This window comes from Dasypus novemcinctus, chromosome 4 (assembly GCF_030445035.2).
Source record: "Dasypus novemcinctus isolate mDasNov1 chromosome 4, mDasNov1.1.hap2, whole genome shotgun sequence".
Taxonomy (NCBI): Eukaryota; Metazoa; Chordata; class Mammalia; order Cingulata; family Dasypodidae; genus Dasypus; species Dasypus novemcinctus.
Window position 1 is genome coordinate 3,698,263 of NC_080676.1, and position 16,339 is coordinate 3,714,601.

Sequence of the window (16,339 nt, forward strand, 5' to 3'; positions counted from 1 at the left end):
GTCCTTGGTGCTTTAGTTTCCTAGGCTGCTTAAATGCAATATACCAGAAATGGGCTGACTCTTACAGCGGGGCATTTGTTAGCTTGTAAGCTCACAGTTCTGAGGCCGTGAAAATGTCCAAACCAAGGCACCATCAGAGATGCCCCTCCCCGACGACCGGCCGCCGGCGCTCCTGGGCTCCTCGGCCACATGGCGAGGCACGTGGCTGCGTCCGCTGCCCTCTGCCTTCTCTCCTGGGTTTCTTTGCTGTCAGCTTCTTGTTTCCAGGGCTTTTCTCTCTGTCTCTCTCTGCTTCTGTGTGTTTCTCTCCAAATTTATCCTGTCTATAAAGGACCCCAGTTAGAGGATTCAGATCACGGACCGTGCCTACTGAAGTAGCCTAATCGGCAGGTCCTGCCTACAGTAGGACCATGCCCACAGGAGTGGGTTAATTCTAAGAACATAATTTTCTGGGGTCCACCCAGCTTCGAACTGTCCCACTTGGGGATAGGGACAGGGTAGCTGGAGGTGGGGAGGGTTACTGAGGGACAAAGGAGACTTTGGGGTGATGGATATGCTCATTATCTTACTTGTGGTGATGGTTTCACAGGTGAAAATGTATGTCGAAGCTTATCAAATTGTACACTTTAAATATGCGCAGCTTCTTATAATTTGATTATACTTCGTTAAAGCCATAAACACGACAACAACAGAAGGGGTTTTTGGGTCTGCTGGTTGGAACAGTTTCCATGGACAGGTAGGGGCTGATAGTGGTCAGTAGTGGACTGAGAGACAACAAAGAAAAAGGCCTCCTGTTCTCAAGACACTGACCGCCAACCGCCAGAAGCTGTTATAGTAAATACCCCGTCTGTGACCACCCTATCCAGCCCAGCGATACCGGGGCGCACGCTGCAGCGTGCCGGCTCCCGGGAGCTCACTGCAGAGCCGAGGCATCCATCTGTCCCTCTCCATGGCCAGGGGGCAGCAGGGACCCGGGGCCTGGCCGCCGCAGGCCCCCTCGCCTCCCTCTCGTTGCCCGCAGTAGGCTGCCGGGTGGCCCATGCTGGGGTTTGGCACCTGCATCTGTGTTCTGGGAAAGGCCTCTGCCAAAGCTGAGTGAGTGGGCGCAGAGTCCTGAGGGCGGCGTGCCTGGGCCCAGGGGCAAGGGCCCCTTTCGGAGGCCTGAGTCTTGAGAAGCACCTGAGGTCGAGGAGTTGAGGGGAGGCCGCCCGGGGTGGCAGCAGGATGCCTGAGGGGAGAGCGAGGAGAGGGTGGGGAGAGAGGGCACAGACCCAGAGGAAGGGGCCAAGGGGGCAGCCCAGTGGGGTGGCCCGGGAAGGCCTGAGGAAGGCATGACATTTGGCGATGGCATCAACATGGGCCTGGAAACGTCTCCAGGAAGAGTGGTCTGGGGAGTGGTCAGATCTTGGGGCAAAGGGAGGGATGAGCAGAGGATTTCATCCCACGCAGGCGCCTTGGGGTCAGCTGAAGGAAGAGTGTTGGCCTTGGCGCAGGAGCCCTGGCACAGTGTCCAAGTCAGCCACCAGCCGGTGGTCCTGGCAGCCCTCTCCCCTCCCTGAGCCGTGGGCTCCACTGAGGGGCCTGGGCTTGCGGGTGCCCGAGCCCCTCCTGCCATCAGTAGCTTCACAAAGGGGAGGGCTCTGGCTGGGCTATCCTTCTGACTCAGTTTTTCTCTTCTTGACCTGCAGAAACTTTAATGGACACCAGGACGGCCACTGCAGAGCTGGGCTGGACGGCCAATCCGGCCTCAGGGGTGAGTGTCAGGCCGCGGGGCCCTGGTCCTGGGCTGGGGCTGGCCGGGCGCGGAGGCTGCAGAGCCTGCCCAGGGCAGAGGGCTTGGTGGAGTGGGGTACTGGGGAGACAGCTGTATCCACTGCCCATCTGGGGAGAGGCCGTGCCAGGGGCCTTAGAGCCGAGCTGCTCCCGACTGTGATTATGCTGACCATCTCCCGACATGGCCCTTCCAGGGAGCTGGCCCCTGGGTGCTAGGTTCTTGCCTGAGTGGGAATGGGGCAGTGGCTGCCTAAGGATGGACCAGCGGCCCTGGTGGACAGACCGGAATCCCACAGACCTGCAGAGAGGGCAAGGGCGTGAGGCAGGAGCTGGAGGGTGACAGGGCTGAGATTGCTGTCCCTGATGGGCTAGGAGCCTGCACACCCAGGGAGGCTCAAGGATCCGTGAAGCAGAGAGGGGCACAGGTGGCTTTGAATTCCTCCCTGACCTGGGTGAGTGGAGAAGAACCGCGGCCCTGGGAAAGGGCCTGGCTGGGGGGGAAAGCCGTGCGTTCGGCCCGATCTGCGGACCCACCTCAGCAGTGCCCGCCTGCCCTGCCAGCGTGAAGGCTGAGCAAGAGTGAACGTGGGTGGAGGGTACGGGGCTGGGGGGATTGGCGAGACGGCTTGGCGTCATGTACCGTGGCGTCTACCCCGAGGAAGAAGAGTCGAGACAGGAGGGCCCGAAGCTGGAGGCCCCAGGAGGGCCGTGGAGAAGGTGTGGTGGGACTGCTGAGGATGGGGGAGCACGGAGGCTGAGTCGGGGCTCGGGTCTAAGCGACGCGGCCCCCCTGGGTGGTGCGAGGTCCGGGGCGTGAGCTGCTGGAGCAGGCTGCGCGGGGACCGCGTGGCCCTGAGAGGCCAGGAGGCTGGCTGGGTGCTCCTCATTCTCCAGGACTCGGTGGGGAGGAGACCGGAAGCCCTGGCAGCCCAGAGAAGGGGCCTCACGGTCTTCCTCCAGTTAGAAGATGGAGAGGGGTGAGGAAGGGGTGCCCAGCCTGGCGTAGGCACCACAGTTCTGCCAGGGGCCAGCTGGCGTGGCAGTGGGCCCCACCCATAGCACATGGGCTGCGAACTGGCGGTCCCCAGAGAGGCCAAGGGACTCTTTCTTTCATGGGGCTCAGCACTTGAGATCTGCCGGGTGTGGGAGCGGATTGGACCACACACCCGCCCTTAGCGCACAGGTCCTTTCCAGTTATGCTGCTAGAAAGTCAGTCGTAATCTTACACGTCAGAAACAAGGACTTCTGTGCCAAAATCCCGGCTGCCCCTTTCCGTCTAATTGCAGCGGCCTCTCTTAATGGAAAGCCTTCAGGCTTCATCTGAATCAGCCGCTACTTTGGTGAGCAGAAGGGGAAGGTCTTACAAAGTAAGAGAGCCAGGGAGGGGCGGAGGTCCCACTGCAGCTCCCTCCCCCCGGGCCCTGTGTTGATCTCCTGCACCAGACTGCACTCTCCGAAGGCTGAGGGCGGGTCTGCATCACGTCTGTGTCCCTGGGGCTCTGCACTGGAATGGCACAGGACAGGCTCCAATAAATGTTGGTTGACTGAATAAACGAGTGGGGACCAAACCATTCTTCTTCTTTTCCTTTTTTTTTTTTAAATCTCTTTATTATAGTAATGTATCTACAACTCAAATACTTCTCTGCATCTCCAGCCCGGAGCCCTGAACATAGCAGATACTCAATTTAGGTTTATTATAGCCCGATAAGAGTTTGTTCTAGGCTTCTGAACAGCCAACTGATGTCAGTCAATAACTCTTTAAAGGGCACAGTTAGCAATGCTCATGCGGCCACCTCTCCTGAGAGGACACAACCAAGAGGACACCTACCTGGCTCTCGCTGCCCTCAGACCCTGGCTGTGACGCGTGGCTTGGCAGCCAGGGGGCTCCGAGAGTGAGGCTCATTCAGCCCGTGTGTTGGGAACCCAGCCCCAGGTTCTTACACTTTTGGAGAGCTTGGGTGACTCCTGAGTCTGGCCAGCGCTCACTGGCGATTTGTATCTGGGCTGCTGATGGCCCCTGTGTGTGTTTGTGTGTGTTTCGGTGTCTGCGAAGCAAGTGGCTGAAGTAGAAACATCAAGCCAAGCTCTTCCCTTCAGAGAGCTCTCCGTAAACTTCCTGAGTGCAGGTGCACCGGGCTGCCCTCTGGATCCCCCTGCATGACCTGGGACACACTCTGCTGACTGCTTTATCACTGGCAAACCTTCATTGGGGGGGTTTGATTGAGGGAAAAAGGAAAAGGTAGTTTGGAGCCAAGTCTGATGAGCCTTCAGGATGAGCAAGCCTGGCTCGTCCTCTCTCTCTTTTCCTCCCTATATTTATATGTATGTGTATATGTGCGGATGAATAGATATATGCACACATATACATAGTCACATACACATCCATAGATAGACACACGAGGAATCAGCTCATTTAATTTTCCTTCCTATTACGTATTACATCACCTTATGCCTCTCAAAGCAGTTCCTAGAGTGGTGGAAACATTTTACAATATTAAGATATTTAAATTTTAAAGATGGAGGATCACCGGACTAAGTGGAGAGCTCCCCAGGGAGGCCCCTGGGAGGGAACACATCTGGCCATTGGACACCCAGACCTGGTAAATTAACTGCAGACCAGTGAGGTGCCCGCAGTGCAGGCACACTCGGACTCTGATGGCCGTCCTTGACCCGGCTGTCCCCGTGGGCACCATGCCGGCCCCTTGGTGGTACCCGGCTGCCTCCCCACTCTCTGCCAGATCCTCCAGACCCTCTCGCCAGCCTCCCCACCGTGGACCTGAGGAACATGCACTTGGGAGAGAAACCCGCTCTCCTATCGATCTTTTTGCTCCAAGGCTGAGACAAAGTTAGTTGAGACGCATATGGTTTGATGGTGAGAAGGTTGTGGCGTGGCCGATGAGCCACCAGGCGTCAAGGGTCCTGGGCTCGTGGTCAGCTCCACCACTGCCTGGCCGAGAAGTCTTCGCTCTCCGAGCACCCTCCTCTGCACCGAGCAGGGCAAAAGGTTGTCCCCGCAAACGGGACGTGTTAGTGTACCACTCACCCTCTGGAGGGCTGGCTTTTTTCTTCTTTTGAGGAGGCAGTTGTGCTAATGAAGACAGAAGAACCTCAATTGGTCAAACACAAGAAAAATTCAGCTCTGGCCAAAATGAGTCTGTGAATAGAATTTGAATTCTACGTGAATAGGATTTGAATTCCGGGGCGTGCTAGGGTCAGGTGGGCCAAAGAGGCGGTTGGTTAAAGCTTCCCAGATGGGTGCCACCCATGGGGGCTTGGGAGCCTTTGACGTGATGGATGGTGGCTGGGAGGGACTCTCATCCTACACGTCTTTATCAGCCGGGACTCTGTGGTGGCAAGTGACAGAAAATGCAAATGTGCAACTCGGTTTTGAAGGAAGTGTGGTCCCGGGGCTGAGGTCACTTCAGGTGCTGGCCGGCCCAGGTCCCCCGGATCTCTGGCCCTCTCTCCCAGAGCCCCAGCTTCTCCGCTTCTGCTGCTCCCACGGAGTCGGCCCCATGCCCCGCCTTCTCCGGGCGGTAAGAGTCCCAGCAGCCCCAGGGCCTGCACCTCCCATCCACGCCGCTGCAGAAGGTCAAGCATCCCGTGACAGACGTCGCCGTCGTGAATGCTCATCCTCACAAGCCCATTTTACAGATGAGGAGGCCAAGGGCGCAGAGCAGCAGGCGACTTGCCGAGCGCACAGGGCCCCCCGGCACCCACCCCTGCGCATCCTGCCCTTCCCAGGGCCGAGGTGCGCGCTCCTCAGAAGGTGGGCGCTGGAAGGAAAGCCCGCGCAGAGCGGCTGTGAGCTCCTCGCATTCGGACTCGGCATGGGAAGGGCTTTTCACGCACAGCGCGAGACACAGGCGGACGCCCTTTCTGGAGCTGCGCGTGGCACCTGCACCCCTTCCTCCACCTCGAGGGGCTTGCTGCTTGCCCCGTGGGCTCCCACCTCCTCTTCCCGCCCTCTCTCCCACTCTCCCCTTTCCCCTCCCCCCTCAGGTAAACCAGGGGAGAGAAGTCAGAGCCCTCCACCCTGGGCCTCCCACCCACTCTTTATCTTTTTCTCTCTCTACCAAAAGGCCTGTAATTAGGAAACATTAGCAGGCTCAAAACAGCTTTCATAGCTGAAACATCCTCCGTAATTGCACTCAGCAGTGCTCTTCCCTGGCTATTAATGTCACTTTTATGAAGCAATGAGGAACAAAACACCCCGAGGCACTTAAAACATTTTTATATAATACGCATCTTTTAGGAATGGAAGTTTAAAGTCACCTGCCTGATGGAGACAGTGATAGACAAAAGGCGCAGCCCGCTCAGGACCAGCGAGCCCTGGAGGTGGGACCCTCAGGGGGGTACCAGGGGGCCCCTGGGGCGTCGCACCCTGCCTGGAAGAGATGCGAGGGCCTGCCTGGTGGGCTGGGGGGACAGATCCGGGGCAGGCGAGTTGGGCGGACAAGGCCCAAGGGCATGGTTCGTAGTTGCTCCCGCCCAAGGCCCGAGGCAGGAGAGCCTTACGTGGGCCTGTGTGTGCGTCTAACAGGGAGGTGATAGCATGTTCTGGAGAACCAGTGCCACGGAGCCGGCTGCTGGGTATTGCTCTGACTCAGAACTCCCTTCGGTATGGCTATTGTGGGGGGTGCTGGAGAGGAGAGAGATCGAGAGAGGAGCTCCTCTGGCTCCCTGGATCACAGAACTTGGGATGTCGAGGTGCTTCGGCAGAGCTTTACTGCCTGACAAATTTATTTTCTTGCTCTTGGAAGAGGCTCGCAGACCCATTCATCAGCGGAGGAGGAGACATTTCCTTCCCCAGATTCGGGGAGGGAGCTCCGGAGGTCCCAGCCTCACCTTCCCCTCCTGAAGTCAGGCTTAACTCTTGCCTGGGCAGGCAGGTCCTTCCTCTTCTCTACAGCCGTCTCCGGGGGGCAGTCCCCCATCCTCTCCCTTGTCCAGCCCCTCTGGAAGCCCCTCTGTGGCCGTATCTGAGCAGAGGACCAATGGCTGGAGCCTGGCTCTTCTCAAATCAGAGACCTGCCGCCTTTCCCCAGCCGCCTTGCCGCTGCGGCGCCCCGTCCCCCCGCTGGGGCCATCCCAGAGCAGAGGCGCAGCGCGGTCAGCACTCCTGGCCCAGGCAACCGGCCGGTGCGGCAGCGGGGCTCACGGCCCTCTCCTGCGCCCCCAGTTCCTTCACGTGGGTTGTCTTGGTGAAGGAACGAAATATGTCACTGCGGGAGAGGGAAGCCCGAGAAGGAGGGTGAGACAGTTCACAGGCCTGGAGGAGACAGGCGGGAGGAAACCAGGCAAGATGGGGGGTCAGGGCTGTCGGAAGAAAGATGACGCCTCCGAGCTTGGCTCCAGCAAGGACGGGCTCAGCCCCTTGGGGAGCAGGGCGGCCCCCGCGGATGCCCTTGACCTTTCCTCGGGGTATTGGAATCCTTTGGCCTGAACCCCTCTGTGCTTCTGGTAGTCTAAAGGAACGAGCCCAGGGTTTGGAATCTGATGTCTTGGGTTCAATTCCATTTTCAGCTAAATTCTTAAACTTCTCCAAGCCCATTTTCTGTCTCTATAACGTGGGGTATGTAAAATCTTATTTACAGAGAGCTAGAGAGGATTAAATTGTGTTTACCTTTTTATGAACTGCAAAGCCCAGTGCAATGCCACTTGCCTTTACTAGCTCTAGTGGACATGTAAGCACTCTTGTTGGAGGGACTTAAGTTGCAAGGGACTACTGTGGGAAATGATTGAGATGGGCCCCAAAGATTCAAGATCAGCATTCCAGCTTCTCCTGCTACGTCGTGGTTCTTGCATGAGTATCAGCGGGTACACCCTCTCATTAAGAACAATCTTCTTATTTTTATTAATAATGATAATTACTACTAGTTACCATTAGTTAAGCACCAATGTGTACCAGGCACTGGGTGTTTATTTACCTCGCTGAATTCTCACCAGGTCCCTGCAAGGTAGGGCAGAGCCTGAGGCTCGGAGCAGATGCCCAAAATTACCAGCCTGGTCAGGGGTGCCCCTGAGATCTGACCTGACCCCATGTGACCGCAGAGCTCACGCTTGTTCCTGCCACCTGCCCTGAGGGGGTGTGCAGAAGGGACCTCAGAGTCATTGTCATGTATCCTTGAGAAACCCGGAGTAGGCGACCATGAGGAGAGGTGAATGTGTCTCAACTTTATAGAAAGGCAACGAGTAGGTTTTGAAAACCGTGTACCAGTGAGTACGTGCCCTCAGCAGGCGCTTGACGAATCATCTGTGACCCGAGCTCCATCGCGGGAGGGGGCAGGTGGTTTGTGCCTTGCGGGGCTGGGAGCACAGGCAGCTTGTCCAGGGGGAAGCCTGGAGACGGAGGCTCTGCTCACTGCGCAGCTGAGCCTGGCTGGGCCTGGGGTCGGCCAGAGATCCTCAGGGCACGGGTGGTCGCTGCGAAAGACTGCCTCGAGGGGTGACGGAGCAGCCCGGGGGCTCAGCTCCTGCCCCCACCTTGGCAGACCTTCTGGAAGTGAGACTCCTGGGGAGGGGGGTGGGCGAGGGGCCTCACGGGCCGCTCCCATCCAGTGGCTTCAGTGTCTGTTTGAGATGCTCCTGCTGGATGGAGCGGCACGGGGCTGGGGGCTCCTGGTCACGACGCGGCCTCCTCTCCCTGCGCTGTCCATTCATCACTCTTTCTGGTGGAGACCGGTGTGTTGAGCACAATTCCACGTGTCGCAGAGAATGGCCAATGGGAAAGATGCAGCATCATGATCTTGCTTTGCCTTCAAAGCGACCTGGGCAGTGTCATGGCCTGTGTTTTCATTTAGGTGCAGGATTCACTGTGCACGCCCAAGCCAGGTGTGGCCTGGGTGAGGAGCACACGGGGCGGGGAGTGGGGGACGGCTGGCCTCACCCTCAGGGGGGCTGTGGCCGCAGGGGCAGGTGCCGGAAAGGCCAGATGGAGCCTGGGCATTCGGCGCAGACCAGGCACCCACCGCAGGTGAGGGTGGCCCCGCCGTGCGCTGTGCTGGCCAGAGGGCCTATTCTGGGAGCTGGATTTTCCGCAGGACTCTGGGGAAACTGGAGAGGGCTCGGGTGTGATCGGCGATCATGCCATTCAAAGAACGTTTGTGGGCTGGGACCTCAGCTCTGGGATGCTCTGAAGCTGAGTCCAGGAGGCGTTGGGAGGAGGCGATGCTTCTCCAAGGCGGCCAGATGCCCCCGGGCTTCCCAGGACCAAGCCACAGCCGCCGCGCTGCCCGGAAGAAACGGTCCTCCCAGCCGGGTCGCGCATGTGACCGCGTTCCCGCCACCTGGGAGGGCGCGCAGGACGGAGGCGGGGGTGGGGGTGGGATCCGCTTCCCGGGCCAGATTTTCCTGTACCCCGAGAATGGGAGCGAAGCCAAGAGCCTCGTTCCTCCCGGAAGGCCCAGCCCCCTCCTCGCCCTCTGGCGGGCTCTCGTTTCCAGCTGGCCCGTCCTGGCGACGCAGAGCCCCTGGGTTCACGGAAGGAGGAGCCGGTCTCCCCAGCTCTGCCCCGCGTCCTGGCCTAGCTGCAGGCCGGCTCCGCTGCCCGCTCCAGCAGAAGCCCGTCCAAGCCGCAGGGAAGCGCCGCCGGCCTCTCCCTGGGGTGACGCGGGGCTCCCCCCACGGGGCCCAGGTCGGGCCGCACCGGGCAGCCCCCGCCTGCCGTTGGACGGCTGTGTCGGGCTGCAGTGGAGGACGGCCTTCAGTGACAGCTTACCGTGATCACGTGTGCGGGGCGCTGGCACGGTGACAGCTGAATGCCCTGCCGCTGTTACCATAGTGACCAGCCAAGCGCCGGCTCCCTCCTTTTTTTTCCCCCTCCTCTTTCTTGTTTGCTGGGCCTCCGTGTGGCAGGGCTGGGTTGTGGGGTGGGCCGTGAGTTTGGGAGAAGAAAAAGAGGACAGGGGGAGGGGAGACCCCAGAGGGGCGGCCCATTATGCGCTCCTGAAATACCCCAGCTGGAGGTGGTTTAACTCTCAGCAGAGACAGGGAGAGCCAGTGTCCTGCTCCCTGCCTCCCTATGAATTATTTAAAGGGATCTTGTCAGAAGGATGAATTTGTCACTGTTGCAGTGTCAACAGCAGCAGCAGCTGTCACAAGGGCTGAGGGCCCCGCCCTGGGCCTGGTACCAGCCGCTGCGGCCGCGGACACGGAGCCGCCGCCCGGGGCGCGTGTCTCCCCATGTCCTGGCAGAAACCTGGGTGAACCGTGCCAGGATGCAAAGAGATGGGCCCCGCGGGGACCTCGGCCCGGCCGGCCTCCCCTCTCCCCCACCGTGCGGCTCGCGTGGCAGGGGAGCTGCCTGAGCCGTGGGCGCGCTCGGCTGGTGGGGGTGGGCAGAGGGGGCCAGGGTGGGCAGAGCGGGCCAGTTGACAGGCCTCCACGGAGGTGGTGTGGGAAGGTTAAGTAGAGCCACCTGCAGCTGCCACCTCCCCGGCTGCCCCCACGTACGCTCACCGGGGCTCTGCGGAGAGCTTGAGTGCTGTACCGCCCTTCAGTCCCCGAAACCGCTGTGGGAACTGTCAGCGTCCTGTTACAGAGGTGGAAACCCAGCCTCCAAGAGGCCCCAAGCCTTGACCACTGCCACACCGTGGCGCCGGCTCACTCCGGGGCGCGTGAACTTGACTCCCGTGCCAGCTTCCCCTCTTCCCGGCTGGGGGGCGTTGCGGCAGAGCTGCTTTACCCCCCTCCTTTTGTGATAAGTACGAGATTCTCCTTCCTAGCTTTTTGGATCTACACTCTTTAGGGGGCCGTTTCTCCTGCCAGCACCTGATACAGTATTTTCTGTATTTCAAGTTTCCAGAAGGAGTTTTTCGGAGCTTGGCTCTTAGGGATGCACTGGGAAGGATGCGGCTCTGCTGTCCTTAGCCTAATTGGGCCCCTCTCCCCCACCTCCTTGCCCCCTGCATCCCAGGTGGTCCTCCCCGAGGGAGTCAGTCGTTTATGGAACTCACTGCAAGGCACTGGGGCTTGCAGAAGCGGTGCCCCTCCCCGAGGCAGCCATCCACCTCTGGCACACCGCCGGGGGCTGGGTGCGGGGCCACGCATGTCCTCACGTCCCAGCGCATCTGGGAGGTAATGAAGCGTACTGGGAGGTGAGCTGGTGCTCTCGGCCCTCAGGGGAGCCGTGGAGTACCTCTCTGCCTTGGATGGTTGGTGTACTAAACGGCAGATCCCTCTGGGCTTGTAGGAATTCATGCCCCACGGACCGCATTTTACATTTTAATTAGCCCTGGAGTTTGTCTAATATCCGAGCTCTTCCGGGCTTAGTCTACGGTCTCTAGGCAGGAGCTGCGTCGCTGGGGCCCAGGCTGCCGGCAGGAAGGCTTGGCCCTGGTGGCTCCAGCCCAGGCCCTGGCAATCTGCCCCCCTGAGGGCTCTTTGGCCTCCTGCGGGCTCTCGTTCAGAGGGACAGCGATCTGCACTAGGGGCCTGCAAGCGGGTCTTTGCGTGTGCCCTGATCGAGCAGGGCCGGGATGGTCTGCTCTGGTCCCACCCCTGGCAGTGACTGAAAAATAGGCTCCCGGGAGAGCCTGGGAAGTGGGGGCTGTGGGTGGCTCCTCTGGGTGGAAAGGAGAGGGAGCTCCACCCTTTGGTCCCTGCCTGATGCTGACCGCAGGGTCGGGTTATTTACCTAAGATTGAGCTGATCTCCACCCCCTCCTGACTCAGCTGGAGGTTAGCCCAATAGTGATGATGATGAGTATGGCAGGAATCACAGTAACTGGCGCTCAGTAAAGTGTGGTTGTGTGCAGGCACAGCGCTAGAGGAGATGGTTATATTATCTTTCAGTCCCACCCTGCAAGGTAAATAGTATTTTGCAGATGAGAAAACTGCTGCTCAGGAAGTTCTCCCTGGTCACACACCTGGGACTGATGGGGGGGGGGGTCTGCCTTCCCCCCGGGGGCCTCTCCAGCCTCCTCTCCTCCCGCTCACCCCGTGCTCCTTGCTCCTCTGCAGCCACACTGACCTCCTGGCTCTCTGGGGAACATCAAGTATGCTCCTGCACTGGAGGGTTTGTGCCTGTCCCCTGTGCCTAGAAGGCCGGTCCCCGAAGCCCCCAAGGGCTGACTCCAAAGCCTCACCCCCATCTCTGCTTGGAGACCTTTCCCGACTGCTCCCCTGCTTGCTGTCACTACTTCCTTACCTGCTCCTTAATAGCAATTAATGCTATCGGGCTTTATATGGTTTGTATTTTACCAAAAATATTATTTCTTAGTTTGCCCATCCATCTGACGCATCATTTTTGGCTCCAGTTGACTTTTACCTGTGTCCAAATTTATATCCACTCTGGAGGATAAAGAATATGTAAAAGGCTCTGAAGGTTGTTCTAGAAAATAATGTGGATGGACTCCTGGGTAGGAGTCCTTTGGCAGTGGCTCTGAAGGGGTACTGCTCGAGAATATGCAAGTTTTCATAACATGTCTTCCACAACACACATGCAGACAGAGTCAGCCTGACTGCAGAGGGTCAAGATTCCCTGGCCCCGTGTCTGCAGACCCTCTGGGCCACTCCTGAGCAGGAGACCTGCTGGCTTGGGCTTCCAGAAAGCAAGTCTAACAAATCTAGATCTCCTGAGGACCTGGGGTGTCCTTCTCATACATCAAAGTCACGGTCTGAAAGCCTGAGCCAGTTCTTTCTAATGGGCGTCATTGTTTTCTTTATTATGCTTACCTCAAGGACAGGTGGGCCATTTGCATCAATAATAGTGCCCTTTCGGAGGCTGTTGATATTCTGTTGATTGTGTGAGGCTGGTTTGTTCCTTGTCTCCTGGGACAGATTAGACTGGTAGCACCTGCTGTTAAGTCCCCAGGGAAGGCTCTGGGGCTGAAGAGGAGAAGTTCAGGAATGGAAGAGGGTCTCTTCCCTTCATCTCCCAGCGTTCCTTGAGGACTAGGCCCTGGGAGCAGCAGGCAGTAGCCAGCACAGGCCCAGCCCTGGAGGGGGGTCCCTGGTAGAGCTGGAGTTGTGCTTTGGAACGCTCGGGGGAGCTGAGAATGACTGGGCGAGCGGCTCCGAGGGGAGGAAGTAGGCAGTGGAGAGGCTTGGAGGGAAGGTCTGGGTAGAAGGGTTGAAGAGGAGGTAGAGGACGTGGATTTGGTGGTGGGTCCCCTGTAGCGGGGAGCTCAGGGAGAGAAAGAGAGAGGGCAGAGTCCGACGTGCTTCCCAGAGCTTTGGTATGGGCCACTGTGTGGCTGAGGTGCCATCCGGGGACAGAGGCGAGGCTGCGACAGGGCTGCCGCGGGCAAGATGGCGAGTTCCTTTGTTCATTGGGGCGCCCAGCAGGCAGAGGTCTGGATGTGCAGTCTGGGCGTTGGGGAGAGGTGGAGGTGGGTGACGCATATGGTGATTGAAGCCTTGGGTGTGGATGAGATCTCCCAGGATAAAAAGTGGGTAGAGAAGGGGGTGAGGGGGGAGCCCTGAGGAACCCGTGGCTTCCGCTGGTCCCAGACGTAATGGAATAAAGTGCTGCTGAGTAACGCCAGGCATGCAAAGTCGAACCACAGATTGATTCCACTTGTTGAAATGAACGAATGCATTAGTCAAAACGTAATTCCCTGTCCTCAAGGAGCTCACAGCCTGATAGCAGAGACCAGAGCCACATGCATGCAACGATTCAGGAATAGTTCAGAATGGTGTTTTATCAGATGCTGAATTGCGCAGAATAAACTCAGTCTTGCTTTAAGCATTCAGAAAAATGGTAGCGTAATGTCAGCTGGTGAAGATGAGTAAGACCTGAGCTGCCTCAAAAAGAGAACTAAGTTTGACCTTGGATCAGTCCCCTGACTGAGCACCAGGTATTGAATGTCTCTGGGCCTCAATTTCTCCATTTGTCCACAAAAGGTCTTGATGTATTGTGGCTTCCAGCTCAGGCTGCTCCTCTCTGGTATTTGGCGGGGAGGAGTTCAGATGGGATGAGGGCAGGGTAGAAGAAGGGTGTTAGGGTCAGTCAGAGCATACATAAGCAACAACATCAAGGGGTGGAAATGGGCTCACGTCTGGTCTCTGTGTCCAGATGGGTGAGCATGTGGCCCTGGTTGGGTTCCTGGCCATCTCCTGCCTGTTCTGTTGTCATTACTTGTCCAAGCACCAGGGGTCCAGGGCCTTCAGAGGAGACCACGCCAGCCCTAGCACAATGGCCATGGGAATGCTCGAGGGAGGCCAGACAGCAGAAATTGTGTTCTGGAAGAAATGGCAAAGTGTGGTCACCAATGGGCTATGTTGGACAGGTAGGACACTTCTGGCCTGCTGAGTCCCTGACTGGCCCCCTGGAAAGCAAGTGGTCCTTGGATCCTTTGAGCCTTTGGAGCACCCTGCTCACACTGCCTAGACCCTCCACCTCAGATGCTGCCTTGGCCAGCTGTCCACCCTCTAGATGTCACCTTTGGCCCATCTTGGGCATCATTTGCTTCTCCACAAACAGTTTTGATTGAGTGAATATTTGGCACTGAGTTTGCAGGGAGAAAGGAATGGGAAGGGCATTCCTGACAGAGGGGATAGGATGAGCAGAGAAACTGAAATTGCCATCTGCACACCATTTGTGGATAATTAAGACCCATTCAGCATTGTTGGGGGGTTGAGGGAAAGCCTGGACCAGATAACAAAGGGTTGAAAAAAAAGAAAAACTACATGGAACTATTTTTACATACCATAAAATTCACTCATTCTAAGTGTACAATTCAATGATTTTGAGCAAATTTACAGAGCTGTGCAACCATCACCACCATCCAATCTTAGAAAATTTTCATCACCCCAAAAACATCCCTTATGCCCATTTGCACTCACTCACCGTTCTCCCTAGCATGAGGCAACTAATAATATACTTTTCTGCATATAGTTTTGTCTTTTCTCTACATCTCATGTGTATGGAATCGTACACTATATGGTCTTTTGAATCTAGCTCCCTTCCCTCAGCATAATGTTTTTTGAGGTTCCTTCATGTATAGCATGAATCAGTACTTCATCCCTTTTATTTTCTGGATAGTATTCCACCACATTTTGTCTATCCATTTACCAGTGACTGACATTGACAAAGGGTTTTAGGTGCCATGTTAAAGAGCCCAGCTGAGCGTTCCCAGAGGGAGGATGAGGGTCAGATTGGCATGCATTGGGTATTACTCCACTGATAAAAGTGTACAAGGGACTTATTTTCCTTTACCCTAGTTATTTCAGGTTCCGAGTCTCCATCCCACTGGGTTGGTGAGGTTCCATTCTCAATTAACTGTGCTTCTTCCCACTGCAGCCCTACGAAGCTCCCGCAGGCCCTACCCACAAGGGTCTTCTGAGAAGCTGACTGCTTTGTCCAAGGGCCATGATCCTCTCGTGCAGCCACCTCTAGGTTCCCTGGGCACGACACGTTGGCGATAGTAATCGCCATACTTCGTTATAAATTTGTGTTTACCTGATTTCACATACACGAAAACACGGCTGAAGGATTATCCTCAAAGTGAAATTGCTGGGTTCTAATTTTGGTAAATAAAGCCAGAGTTTCTCTACAAGTTATATCAGTTTGCCCTTCCACCATGTCTCAGGATGCTTACCTCGAACTTAGTGTGTTAACAAACTTTCTGTTTTTGGCACCCTCCTCTCTAAGGAATAAGCTATCCCAGAGTGGCTCATTACTATTTCATGAGTGAGTGAGGTTCAGCATCTTTCTATATGTTTAAAATGTATATCTGTTTCTTTTTTTATTTTTTATTATTTACTTGTCTTTTTTTAAAGGTACACAGATCACAAAAAAAGTTACATTAAAAAATATAAGAGATTCCCATGTTCCCATATACCCCTCCTCCCCGACTCCTCCCACATCAACAACCTCTTTCATCATTGTGGCACATTCATTGCATTTGGTGAATACATTTTGGAGCACTGCTGCACCACATGGATTGTAGTTTACCTTGTAGTTTATACTCTCCCCCAGTACATTCAGTGGGTTATGGCAGGATATATTTTTAGCAAACAGTTTGTTGATATCCTTGCTCAATTTCCTGTTTTCTTACTGATGTGTAGTTTCTCTCTAAAGATTAGGAGAAATTAGTGCTTTATCTATGATAAGTTACAAATACCTTTTACCTATCATGTTTTCTTTTTTCTTTTAACTTTGCTCCTGGCTGTTTCTGTCCTGCTGATTTAAAAAAAAATAATTGTATAGAGCTGAATTTATCTATCTGTTGTAATTATAGCTTCTGAGTTTCATGTCACAAGTAGCATATATAAATTTCCCCCCTTGTTTCTTTTAGTATTTTTATGTTTTCCTTTTTAATGTTCAAGTCTTTGATTCACTGGGAATTTATCTGGTAGTAAGGTATGAGGATGAAAGTAAAGTTAGTATTTTTTCAGATAGTTACCAAGTTTTCACAACAATGTTTAAAAATAATTTACCTTTTCCCCACTGATTTGAGATTTGGCCAACATTTTAAATGTTGCTAGAAATTATCGAGCTGACCCATAAAATATGTCACTAGTTTACACTGCCACTAATAGGCTTGGGCAATATCCTTTTCCCTACATTCTCACTAAGACATAACCTTTTAGCTTATTAATGTTTTGCTAATCTGATAAAA

At 55.7% G+C, this 16,339-nt stretch overlaps 1 protein-coding gene across 1 annotated transcript in view; it reads left to right on the forward strand.

Moving 5' to 3' along the window:
* The window catches only part of EPHB1 (EPH receptor B1), a 458,872-nt gene that overhangs the window by 137,872 nt on the left and 304,661 nt on the right, over window positions 1-16,339 (forward strand). Inside the window, exon 2 of the mRNA XM_058294989.2 lies at window positions 1,689-1,753. Within this exon, the coding sequence (XP_058150972.1) occupies window positions 1,689-1,753 (65 nt within the window). The remainder of the gene's footprint in view (window positions 1-1,688; window positions 1,754-16,339) is intronic.